The 13,963-nt window shown below is 37.4% G+C and overlaps 1 protein-coding gene across 2 annotated transcripts in view; it reads right to left on the reverse strand.

Annotated features, from left to right (window-relative positions):
- Nucleotides 1–9,086: 9,086 nt before the first annotated feature.
- IFT80 (intraflagellar transport 80) overlaps nucleotides 9,087–13,963 on the reverse strand; it is a 142,411-nt gene continuing 137,534 nt past the window's right edge. For both annotated transcript variants that reach the window (XM_055110635.2, XM_055110634.2), the window contains one exon: nucleotides 9,087–10,725. In XM_055110635.2, coding sequence (XP_054966610.1) covers nucleotides 10,630–10,725 — 96 coding nt within the window. In that variant the 3' untranslated portion in view covers nucleotides 9,087–10,629. The remainder of the gene's footprint in view (nucleotides 10,726–13,963) is intronic.

Raw genomic sequence — 13,963 nt, forward strand, 5'->3', positions numbered from 1 at the left:
AAAACCCTTCTAGAGATTGGCTTAGGCAAAGATTTCATGACCAAGAACCCAAAAGCAAATGCAACAAAAATAAAGATAAATAGATGAGACTTAATTAAACTAAAAGGCTTCTGCAAAGCAAATGAAACAATCAGCAAACAGACAATCCTCAGAGTGAGAGAAAATTTTCACAATCTATACATCTGGCAAAGGACTAATATCCAAAATCTACAAGGAACTCAAACAAGTCAACAAGAAAAAAACAAACCACCCCATCAAAAACTGGTTTAAGGACATGAATAGACAATTCTCAAAATAAGATATATAAATGGCCAACAAACATGAAAAAAATGCTTAACATCACCTATGATCAGATGTGGTTCAAAACCACAATGCGATACCACCTCACTCCTACAAGAATGGTCAAAAAAAAAAAAAGATGTTGGAGTGAATGTGGTGAAAAGGGAACATTTTTACACTGCTGGTGGGAATGTAAACTAGTACAGCCACTATGGGAAACAGTGTGGAGATTCCTTAAAGCACTAAAAGTAGATCTACCATTTGATCTAGCAACCCAAACTGGGTATCTACCCAGAGGAAAAGAAGACATGATATGAAAAAGATACTTGCATACTCATGCTTATAGCAGCAGAATTCACAATTGTAAAAATATGGAACCAGCCCAAATGCCCATTAATCAATAAATGGATAAAGAAAATGTTTTTTATATATATATATTATATATATATATATACACACACACATATATATCTATACACACACACACACATATATATATATACATCTCCATGGTATGTATGGTATTCCATGGTGTATATATATATACATATATATACACATATATATACACATATACATATATATACACACATATATATACACATATATATAATATATAAACTCTGTCTCAAAAAAAAAGAAGGAAAAAAGATCTATTACTCAATAACTTGTGTGAAAATGTTCATAACACCTTTACTTATAACAGCCCAAGCAAAAGTAGATACCGCCCAAATGTCTACCAAGTGATGAATGGATAAATAAACTGTGGCATATAAATACGGTGGAATATTATTCAGCAATAAAAGAAAGAACTGATACATGCTACATGGATAAACCTTGAAAACATTGTGCTAAGTGAAAGAGGCCAGTTACAAAAGACCACACATTGTATAATTCCATTTAAATTAAATGCCCAGGAGGGGAAAATCTGTAAAGAGAGGAAGTTGATTAGTAGTTTCCTAGGGCTGGGTAGGGGATAGGGGAGGAGACGAGGATTCACTGCTAATGGGTACAGGGTTTTTTGGGGGTTTTTTGTGTAATAGAAATGTCCAAAATTGATTAAAAATATTTTTAATAAAAATAAAATTACAAAAGTGATATTTAAACACACATTGGAGAAAATTCAGTCTTAAAATCTGTCCTTTATCTCACTACACTGAGATACTCCAATGAACTATAATCTTCCAGTCTTTTTTGTTTACATTTTCAACTCAAGTAATAACATATACATCTTCCTTTAAAAAGAAGGAAGGAAAGAAAGGAGAGAACATTACAACAAAGTCCCCTCTACTACCTTGGTCCTCAATTGCTGCCTACTCCTCTAAATTGAGATTTAATCAATGTTTGGAAAGTGTATTTCCAGAATTTTCTCTGCATATTTTTGCTTCACGTGGATGTACCCAGAGTAAATGTATAGTACTGTTTTGCACCTAAGGTTTTTATTTATGTGCACTGTAATCATTTGGTAGCTTCATGTAACCATCACCACAATCAAGACACAGAACTGTTCTATCATCACAGGGCTTTCTGGTGTTACCTTTTAGCCTTAGAGCCACATCCATTCTCCCTCTCACCACTTCTTAACTTCTGGCAACCACTAATCTGTTTTCCATCTTACTATTTTTTCTTTCAAGAATGTTATATAAATGTACTCATACAGTGTATAACCTTTTGAGATTGCCTTTCTCACTTGGAATAATTCCCTAGAGATCCACCTAGGTTGTTGTGCCGGTTGTTTTCTTTTTACTACTGAATAGTGTTCCATGATATAGATGTACCATAGTTTGTTGAAGCATTCACTCGTTGAAAGATACTTGAGTTGCTTTCAGTTCTTGGCTATTAAGAGTTGAGCTACTACAAACATTTGCATACAGCTTTTTACTTGAACATAAGTTTCCATTTCTCTGGGATAAATGCCCAAGAGTGCAATTGCTTGGTCATATGGTAAGTGCATGTATAGTTTTGTAAGAGACTGTCATATTTCTTTCCATAATGGCTATGGCATTTTTATATTCCCACCAGTAAAATGTAAGTGATCCAGTTTCTCTGCATCCTTGCCAGCATTTGTTATCACTGGTTATTTCAGTCATTCTGATTGGCATGGTTTTAATTTGCATTTCCCTAATAACTACTTTTCTGATAATTTTGACTGATTAATATTAAGTAGACTTAGAAGATAAAAAATTTCATTGCATAGCAGCTACTATCTCATATTGTCCTGAACCTATTAATATAATCCTTTTAAAATTATGTTTTGTGAATTTTGTTGTTCATATTTGTATCTACCTTAAAAACACAGAAAATGAAGAGACACTAATATTATGTTAATGGTGTATATTGAAAGACAGGGCAAGAAACATTGGAAAATTAGCCATAGATTCTACTATTATTTTAATTCTCCAGCACAGTACAAATATTACTTAATCCCTACTCTACGAAATTACATCCTAGCATTTAATGCTAATCACTTGGAGGGTCTTGGCTTACAAACTCTATTGATGTTTTATAGAAGTAAACATTATTTGTTTACTCATTTACTGGCTAAATGAGTAGCCTTCTGGTACAGCCCTTGACTTGAAGACAAGAAAATACACTTTAGGTAGATATTTTATTGCTTCTTGACTGAGTCGTTTTAAACTCTCTATTTTGGCGATAATACTCTCAAAATGAAAAGGAGCTTAGAGCCACTACTTTATACTCAACTTACTAGGAAAATAATTTGTCATAATCATTTCCATGGAATTAAAATTTTTTTCAATTAAAAGTACAAAAAATTTTAATGTGAAAGTTTCTTCACCATAGAAGATTATTAGAGTAAAAAAGAGTTTTAGATAATCTAGAACATCTGGAACTGCCTGAAAGCATGAATTGCTCTGAATTGTTTCAAAATGGTTGTTTTGAAGTGGTCTGTTTTAGAAATTACTACATTTAAACATTTATGCATAGTGCATGGTGAGTGTATGATCCCCTGGTTGCAAATGGCCAGGCAGTGATATTCCAGCAGCTCAAGCCAATTCACAGGGACAGAGTAACTTTAAAGTAAAGCAGACAGAATTTTTAAAAATTGACTTTGTTAGAGACTGTAAAAGGTTGGGAGAACCTCATAAATTTTCTGGCCCAGAGATCATTTACCACTGAGCAGAAGACACTGAAGATATACAAGCTAAGGACAAGAAGATGATGAGTCTTTCCAAAAGAGCTGCTGCGTGACCTTCTTTGGTTTCCAGATGGTTCTAAAAGAAATCCTGACAAGTGATTTTCCCAAAATCCTACCCACAAATTAACAAGGAGTTCTTGGTAAATAACATGAATCCATACATTGTTATTGCTGCATATTACCTCTTAATGCTATGTACATTGTAAATTCTGAATTTTGTCAGTATAAGGATTAATAAGGAAAACGTATTTGAGGTATTTCTCCAAACAGGATTTATGTAGCATGCTTCATTTTCAGAAAGGTATATATTTTCTATATGTACAAAATGACAGACATTTGAAGACTCTTCAATAGGGACACATGGAAATGTTTTATTATAGTAAACCATTTCCTAAGGTATATTTGCTTTACAACTTGTTTAAAATTTAGGTTCCATATTATATACCATACCCTCTATACCAAAACTTTTTTTGGATCATTATATTTCAGAAATATCATTAGTTTGTAACAGGGTCAGGTCCTAAGCATTCTGGATAAACAATCTTCTCTGTTTGATATGTTTATGAAATATACGAAATGTTTATACCTACATACAAAAGCACTAAGTTGTATCAAACCCTTCTAAACTGTAAAAAAAAAAAAAATTGGCGTTAAACCAACTGAAAAGCTTCTACAATAGATATTTTTTAAAGCATAAGACAAAAGCACATACAACTGCAACATTGGATATGACTGAGGGAGTGACTTCAGTCACTGATTCACAGAAACTTGGCTTGGGAACAGAAAGAATGAATGGGTGGGGGATGAGGAATCTGGTTTCTTGATGACTATCTAATAACTAATACCTAATGAGACTGCACTGTGCTGCAATCAGTTACCAAAGGTAAAAATTATCAGTGGAATTTAGAAATGGTGGTAGACTCAACTCCAAAGGAAGGCGATCATTTGAATTATAAACCAAAATGTATCTGAGACAGGTCTCAATCAATTTAGAAAGTTTATTTTGCCAAGGTTAAGGACGCCTCTGTGACACAGCCTCAGGAGGTCCTTACATGTGCCTAAGGTGGTCAGTGTACAGCTTGCTTTTACACATTTTAGGGAGACATGAGACACAATCAATATGTGTAAGATGTACATTGGTTCCATCAGGTAAGGAGGGACAGCTTGAGGCAGGGGCTCCCAGGTCATAAGTAGATAAGAGACCAAAGGTTGCATTATTCTGAGTCCTTTGATCAGCCTTCCACTGAATACACAGTTTAGTCTTGCTCAGTGAATCTGCATTTTTACATAAACGATAGGGGAGAAATATGGGATTTCTGCAATCAGATACGCATTTGTCTCAGGTGAGCCTCAGAGGGATGACTTTGAGTTGTCTTTTGTCCACAAGGAATTTCCTTGTGGGCAAATTGTGAGGGAGGTATGTAGCTTTTTCTTTTTGCAACTATCTTACTTAGGAATAAAATGGAAGGCAGGTTTGCCTGACATAGTTCCCAGGTTGACTTTTCCCTTGGCTTAGTGATTTTGGGGTCCCAAGATTTATTTTCCTTTCACAGGGGACATAAAGAAACACAAAATAAAAAGAAATATAGTAAACATACAATCCCTTGGCTGTATCTATAATAGCTAAAGTTGAGAGTGAAAGAAAATGCTAGGGTGGATGTTGACCTTGAACCAAACTCAGATTTTGGTAAGTCTCAGCTATGGCCACTAGCCTCAGGCAACCCCCAAAAGGAACAATTATGCTAGGACAACAGAAGGTAGCTCTGGTCAGCTAGAGGGTACTTCATGTTGTGGGAGGGCAAACCCATAAAACTACTGAAATCAGTAGGTATAGTGTGAAGGAGCTGTTTCATTTTGTGGATAGTTATCAGCCTCCTGAAGGATCTTTACCAAAGTGGACTGTGAGAGTATCTAATTTAGGGGCAGTACCTTTGGTTTTGAATGCTGCAATGCAGAAGATTATGTTTAGGTTGATACAGGACCCACAGCTCACTATGGAACAATCATAGAAGGTTGTATGTGAGCCAGACACACAGCAGGGTTATTCCAGAGGGAAGAGCTGGCTTGGTGGACTGGATAAAAGCCACTGTAAAGAGTGTATTTACCCTAAGAAGGACTTTCTGATTCTCTCTATAAATGTCAAGTGAAATAGCCCAGATGAAGCAGCTGATATGCTTTGTATGCAAACCACTGAAACTGGCTTTATGATTATCAGCATATTTATCTACTGAATATGGCCATTACCCAGTCATGGTAAATGCTGTTATTAAAGGGACCCCTTTTGCAAGGGCACCCCATGTAAACTTACTCTTACAGAATTCAACAACAGAGAAGGCTTATTGGATTTTCTGTCTCTGCTTCTTGATGTGTGTCATAAAGATATCAAGAACATTAATTAACAAGACAATGAGAAGAGACAGCAGAAACAAAGGATTCATTCCAGCAGGGTGGAAATGTTTAGATGGTTATTAAGAAATGAGATGAATAAAATGGGCACTGATGGGTTGAAATAAAGATCTTAATATAGCACTATAGAAGGTCGGGTGGACCAGTGGGACCCCCTCTCCTGGGCCTCCAACATTAAAAGGACTCCTAAAAGTCTGCTTTATTTATCCCAGTTTGGAGGAATGTTTTTTTTGTTTTTGTTTTTAATAGAGACAGGGTCTCATTATATTGCCCAGGCTGGTCTCAAACTCCTGGCATCAAGCTATCCTACCATCTTGACCTCCCAAAGTATTGAGATTACAGGCATGAGGAGGCTGACCTTGTATGGAAAATGCTGTAACCCTGTTAAACTTCTTTGTCTCTGCTTTTATAAAGGAAACCTTAACTTCTCCACTTTACAGCACTGACCCCATTCCTTTGGAATCTGTGTTTTCCGGGTGGCTATCCTCGAGCTTTTCATTCAAACTCTATACTTAATCTTATTTTCTAAATCTAATGATTTGAGTTGACAACAGTAAAACAAGCCATGTAAATCCACCCATCAAGCCATATTTATTGGACAGGATAAATGAGGATGAATGAGATTCCCAACCCCACACAGTCCATAATAGAAGATGGAGTGTTGGTCTGGACAAACTCTTGGTGTAATCACCCTGCGTAGAGCAGAGGGCTTCTGCAGAAGCCCATGAGTTCCTCACAGCAACAATGACTGGACCATTTAGATGTTGGACTAGAGAATTCCCATTTGAGGGGCAATTAATAGCTCGCTCTCAGACATTAATTGAAACTGCCTCTATGACTGAAGGACATAAAATAATTTTTAAAACTGTAATATCCATCATATCTGGGTTGATGTCAGAGAAACACTAATGAGGAACAAAGTGTTTGGAAGCGCTCCATAATAAAGTGGAAATGATTTGTATAGGAATACATACTGGGGGGATGTAGTGTACTCATCAGCTGGTAGACACTTTTCCCCTAGGACTGCCTTTGGAAGCCCCCAAGGAGCTGCCAGATTCTGTCATCACTTGGACAATATGCCATAAACAGCTCGTTTGATCAATAAATAGCTGTTTGGTTTATGGATAGCAGTTCCAATGTGATCAGACAACATCATTACTCTGATCAAAAAATGTAAAACAAAAAAAATTTTTTTTTTGAGACAGCATCTTGCTCTGTCATCAGGTTGGAGTGCAGTGGCATGATCATGGCTCACTGCAGCCTCTACTTCCCTGGCTTAAGCAATCCTCCCTCTTGAGCAGCTGGGACTACAGGTGCATGCCACTACACCTGGCTTTTTTGTAGAGATGGGGTTTCATCATGTTGTCCAGGCTGGTCTCAAACTCCTGGGCTCAAGCAATTCCCCTGCCTCAGCCTTCCAAAGTGCTGGGATTACAGGCATAAGCCAGCGCACCCAGAGTAGAATGTAAAAACAAATCAGCTTGGTGGGCTCTATTGCATGCTATTTATTCTTATGTTTGGGTTTCTACATACTCATTGGCTGTGGCCAGTGGCCTGGTCATATGGTCAGGCAGAAGAGCAATGGAGATTGGTCTATTAAAGGGATGCCCTTACACGGCATGGCCCTGTGGAAATCATTATGGGAATCTGAGTGGTGCATTAACGTAAGACATGTCAGTGCTCATAAGAGGACCTCCCTTCCAGCATCAAAAGGTGATTGGAGTCCATGAGCAGATATCCAGTTTATTCACTTGATATAACCACCTGGGTCCATAAAATGACTCTGGGGGAGCTGCAGCAATACATAGATGGCGTGAATATAGACATGCTCCTCTTACATCTTCTGAGGAAAAAAACTACCAATAAAAATTGTTCTGTCTGCCAAAAAGAGAGACAGAGACTCCAGATAGACGGCCAGGGGGCAGATTTCCCAGGGAGAAGGCCCTACACATAGAGAACAACTTACACTGATGCCAGTGGCCAGTGGCCATCGGCGAGCTACAAATGGGTCCTGACAGGAGTAGGCACTCTGGACTGGGCTTTGCTTACACAGGGAGAGATGCAAATACTTAAGAGTATCAGTTATGCCCAGTCAGGTATGATCCTTTTACTATAAAAGATCCCGGGTCAAAGACAAGGGTGTGGTCTGTGATAATCAAAGAATATATATGGTCTAGTGAAGGAGGGTTCCTGGCACAGATCTCCCAAAGTCCTTGGAATTTCCTGAGTGATAAGAATATCTTCATTATGCTAAGAAGGTGACTACTAGGGGAGAGTCTAGATAGCTTCAGAATGGGGGTGGTTGCCAGAAAAACTGACCACGTAATTAGAGTTTAAGCCACTAGACCTCTGGGCGGAGGAGGGGGCTGGAGACTGAGTTTAATTGCATGGGCAATGTTTTAATCAATTATGCCATGTAATGAAACCCTAATTTAAAAAGAACTAACGAAACTTCAGAAAAGTAAGGCTCGGGGGAGCTTCCTAGTGGGTGAACACATTGATGTGCTAGAAAGATGACATGCCTCCATTCCACGAGGAGAGGACATGGACGTTCTATGTTCCCTCCACGTTCCCTCCCCCAACTTTTTCCCAGACCATGCATGTCTTCCATGTGGCTGTTCTTGAGTTCTATCATTTTAATAAAACTAATTGTAAGTAACGTGTTTCTGTGAGTTCTGGGAATCTTTCTAGCAAGTTATCAAACTTAAAGTGGGGTTGAGGGAGCCTCCAAATGTGCAGCCAAGTCAGACACAAGTGTGAGTAGCCTGGGGACTCTGATTGTGGCTGGAGTCTAAAATAAGGGCAGTCTTAGGGCAGGTGCGGTGGCTCATGCCTGTAATCCCAGCACCTCGGGAGACCGAGGAGCACAGATCACTAGAGGTCAGGAATTCAGGAGTTTGAGAGCAGCCTGGCCAACATGGTGAAACCCTGTCTCTACTAAAAATACAAAAATTAGCTGGGTGTGGTGGTGGGCACTTGTAATCCCAGCTACTTAGGAGGCTGAGGCACTAGAATTGCTTGAACCCGGGAGACGGAGGTTGCAGTGAGCTGTGATCGGGCCACTGCACTCCAGCCTGGGTGACAGAGCCAGACCCTGTCTCAAAAAATAAACAAATAAATAAATAAAGGCAGTCTTTTTGGGAACCTTGCCCTTTAACTTGTGGGATCTGTTTCTAATTCTAGGTAGTTAGTGTTAGAATTGGATTGAATTCTAGGATATGAGAGAATCGTTTAGAACACAGACTTTTTATTTTTTGCATTTATTGTGGTAAAATATACATAACATAAAACCTTTTAACCATTTATTTTTAAACATTTTAAGCTTCTTATTGAAATATAACAATATAGGAAACACATATACAGTACAACTTATAAGTACACTGCTCAATCAGATTTCATCTGGATCAAGAACAGAATATTCCAATATTCCGGAAAAGAAAAGAAACATGTTAAAAAGAAAAGATTTTTATTTAAAAAACCTAGACATAGTAATTAAAATGGGGGTTAAGAGAGGTAATCTCTCTATCCCTTTGTGTGTGTGTATATATATATATATAATCATACATAATCCCATATCTATGCATCTATACCCACCCTATAATGTACCATTTTCAGAAATGGGTTTGCAGAAGACTTTCTAAGGGGTATTTGTTTTATTGTTTAAAAGATTATGTGGTAATAACTTTGGGATACACTAAATTAAGAGTAATCAAACAAGTTTGTCACCCAAGGAAATTTTCACAAATTCAGACTTCAGGGCCTATTGACTGATCATTCTCAAGTCAAGAGAGGAATGAGGAGAATCCTTCTTGCCCATTCTAGATATATATTTTAAATTATGATAAAATATACATAACAAAATTTACCATTTTAACCATTTTTATGGGTACAATTTAGTGGCATTAACATTCACAATGTTGAGCAACCATCATCGCTATCCATTTCCAGAATTTGTTCATCCCAAACAGAAACTATGTACTCGTTAAACAATAACCCCACCCCCCATTTCCTCCTCCCTGCAGTCCCTGGCAACCACTATTCTCCTTTCTGCTTCTGTGAACTTGCCTATGCTGGTACCTCATAAAAGTGGCATCATATTTGGCCTTTTGTGTCTGGCTTATTTCACTTAGCATAGTGTTTTCAAGGTTTATCCTGAGGTAGTATTTATCAGAACTTCATTCCTTTTTAAGGCTAAATAATATTCCATTGTATGTATTATAGCACATTTGTTTATCCATTCATGATAGACACTTGAGCTGTTTCCATCTTTTGCTATTCCAGTAATGCTGCTATGAACTTGGTGTATAAATAGTGGCATTTTATACATTTGTACAAATCCATCCTCATGTATTTTTGTTCTATAAATAAATAAACTTTTGGAGGCATTTTACAATTTAGAGGTCAAATAGAAATTAATGGTAACATACATTTCAAAGAGTCCAATGTTTTATTATCGACATTAATATTTGTTCATGCTGAAGATTTAGGGATGAAGTAATGGGCAAAAAACTGACATATAATCGACACTAAACAGGTATCTCTTAAGCACATAGTAATATTTTGCTAATTATTGGACTAAAAAATATAAAAGATAGAAATACATCAATTACTTTGTGTTTCATCTTTCTGCATGTACTTTTACATTAAATACACAGCAAGTACTTATACTCGTTTAAAGATTATGCTTTTTTCTTTAGCAACCAAAACATGCTTACCCTTGGTTAATCAGAATGTGTTTCAAAAGATAAAATTTCTTAAAGATACGCATGGCATTTAGGGCTTTAAACCTATACTCTTGCTGGATTGCTGCTTGATGATTGCTCTCTTTCTTTTGTAATTTCCATCTCAATTTTGGCTTTGATTTTCTCCCAATCTATTTGGAGCTGCAATAGAAAAAAAAAAAAGAGGAAATATGCTTAGATAGTGTAAGACATTTTTGTTTACTCCAAAGTAACTAAGAGTAAACAGATAGACTGTGTGACTTCCAAAAGATTAGAGAAAAAGAGAGCATCAAAAGATTAGAGAAAAAGAGAGCATCAAAGTTAAGAAGAGGAAATAATGCTTGGCCAGGCATAGTGGCTTACTCCTGTAATCCCAATAGTATGGAAGGCTGAGGTGGGTGGATTGCTTGAGTCTAGGAGTTTGACAACATCCTGGGCAACATGGCAAAGTTCCGAGATGGGAAAATAAATACAAAAAATAAAAAAAGTAGCTGGGTGTGGTGGCACACACCTGTAGTCCCAGCTATTAGGGAGGCTAAGGTGGGAGAATCAACTAAGCCCTCAAGGTCAAGGCTGCAGTGAGCCGTGATTGCACCATTGCACTCCAGCCTGGGTGACAGAGCAAGGGCCCTGTCTCAAAAAAACAAAAACAAATAATGCTCAAAAACCACAAAGTAGTTTTAAGAATAAGACCAAAAAATAAGAATTATATAATAAAAAGCAAAGACTCTCATTGTGATTTAAAAGACCAAAATCTAGTCACAGCTATTTATAAAGGTGCATCTAAACAGTCCCATGGAGCCTTAGGATTGTGTACACGTGCTCAGGGACAAGGTAGGGGATGAGATGGACTGCTGTCTTCCAAACGAGGAAAAAGTGGACCGGACTCTGGTTACCAAGCCATTTTTCAAATAGGCTTCACATCTTATATACTGAAGTTTCCACTGGAAGCCTAGTTATGAGGAAAGACAGGGATTCATTAGCTTCCCCTAAGCATATTCTGTGAAAGTGGCTCCTTTGCACCAACTCTTAAAGTAAGACATGGTGGTCATTAAGACAATGAGGAAAAGATGTTAGAGAAAAAGAAGGGAAAGCAAGACTGGGAAACACATGAAAAGAAGAACTGCAAAGTGCAAACATTTTTATTTGTTTGCTTCCCTTCTATCCGTTATGCAGTCTCCCCTCCCCTAGCCCAGCCCTATTCCTCTCCTAAGTTCATTAGACTTGTTAGGAATAGACTCTGCCCCTGAGTTCTATGAGCAACATCTTTAGGAAAGCACATTCTACCACTTAACAAAGTTTGGAGATCACTAATTTAGGAATGTTTATCCTTTCTGAGGCAGGACATGGAAAAAATTGGGTCATAGATTAAACTAACTCTGATTTACAGGAAATAAATCCAAACCCCTGAGTCTGGGCCAAAAGTGAATAGGTTTTCACCTCTGTTTAGGGGAGTTGAATGGAATAAGTAGTATTAAAGCAGAATGAAGTAATCTCAGTCTGCTTGAACAGATTTAGCTTAAGTAAGTGAGGGGTTAATTTAACTTTAGTAGGACTTCATGCCTCTTTTATCTTATGCTGGAGGTTAAAGAAATTAAGTATTTTTTTTAATTCCAATATCCCATACCTGAATTGCTGTGAAGCAATTTGTAAATATTTTGGCTCACCTTTATTTAAAATAACAATGCCATATACTTACGTATAATACATAAAATAGATGAATTAATAAAAGAATTCCTCTTACTCATAGAAGACAAATGTCTGTGCTAAGATGCAAGTGACAGCTCATTGAAAAGCCAAGCAGATGTTAGATTATTTGAAAGACTCATTTTTTCAATCAGGGCAAAATCTGATATTTTTTAAATGGCAAAGCACTCATTTCTATGTCTAACAAAACACTTATAGAGAAGACGAAACTTGATGGATGCTTTGGGTTTCTTCCAGCCTTAAATTGACTTACATACATTTCTCAAATCAATCACAATAAAACCATACATTGATAATATACTGAACAACTGCTGCTCTGTTGCAAGTAAATTGATGATATCTGTATTAGTTATTTGTTATAATACAAATCAGGGTGTCAGTGGATAGCTGTCCTACTGAAAATAAATGTTTCACTTTCGCTTTGGCATTGATCTAGTTTTAAAAAGTGTTCTACAGATAATTTAGTTCGTGGATTAGAATATTTTTAATAGTAGGTTTTAGATAAGAATGTTCTCTGATAGTTGTCAAGTGATTTCTACATTAAAATCCATCTTTTGCTAGTATAGGGACTGACAATATTATCTGGCACTCCTTATTCTACTCGCTAGCCAATTCTTAGTCACCTAGAAGCAATTTCAAAATCATACCAAAAGGCTCTCCATCCTCTAACACATTTCTCTTTCTCTTCCTCTCAGCTGAAGATCAGCTTCCTACTTTACAGAGAATATAGTGGCCATCAGGTATGAATTCACTTTATTTTCCTTCCTTGCATTCACGAACTTACCTGTATCTACACCCATCATTATCTTTCTCTTCCGTCTCAGGCCAACCTCTTAACATATGTCTCTGATTCCATTTTCTTTGACTCCTCTAGGACATCTGACTTCAATTATTCCTCACACATTAAATGTCCTTCTTTTCACTGACTCGCTCTCATCATCCTTGGCTCCCTATGCTGTCTTCTCCCTGCAAGCTACCATCCTTCTTCTTCTCATTCCTGACTCTCATTCTCTTCCCTGTCCACTATAATTCTGATCCTGTGACACTTTAAGAACTTTGCACTAAAACCACCTTCGGCTGTTTTCAGTCCTTATCGTATATACCTTCTCTGTATGATTCAATTTTTCATTCAACAAATATTTAGTGCTTAGTATATATCAAGGATTGTCTGAGGTACAAGGATTCACCAGTGAACAAAAAGATAGAAATCACTGTCTTCATAGAGAGATAATAAACAAAGACAGATAAAAATGGAAAGGGCAGATAATAAACAAAACAAAAAATATATCTAGTATGCCAGAAGCAGTAAAGATTTTGAAAATAGAGAAGGGAGATAGTGAGCACCAGGAATAGAATAGGAGGTTGCAATGTCATCAGTTTACTTCACGGGAGGCCAAGGCAAGAGGATTGCCTGAGCCCAGGAGTTCAAGACCAGCCTGGGCAACATAGTGAGACCCTGTCTATACAAAAAAATAAAAAATTTAGCTGGGCTTGGTGGCATTCATCTCTAGTCCCATCTACTTAGAGGGCTCAGGTGAGAGGATCGCTTGAGTCTGGCTATGTTGAGGCCACAGTGAGCTGTCATTGTGCCACTGCACTCCAGCCTGGGCAACAAAGTAAGACCCTGTCTCAAAAAAAAAAAAAAAGCGGGGGGGGAACCTGAAGGAGATGAGTGAGACCCATGTGTATATCT

Source organism: Pan paniscus, chromosome 2 (assembly GCF_029289425.2).
Source record: "Pan paniscus chromosome 2, NHGRI_mPanPan1-v2.0_pri, whole genome shotgun sequence".
NCBI classification, from domain to species: Eukaryota; Metazoa; Chordata; class Mammalia; order Primates; family Hominidae; genus Pan; species Pan paniscus.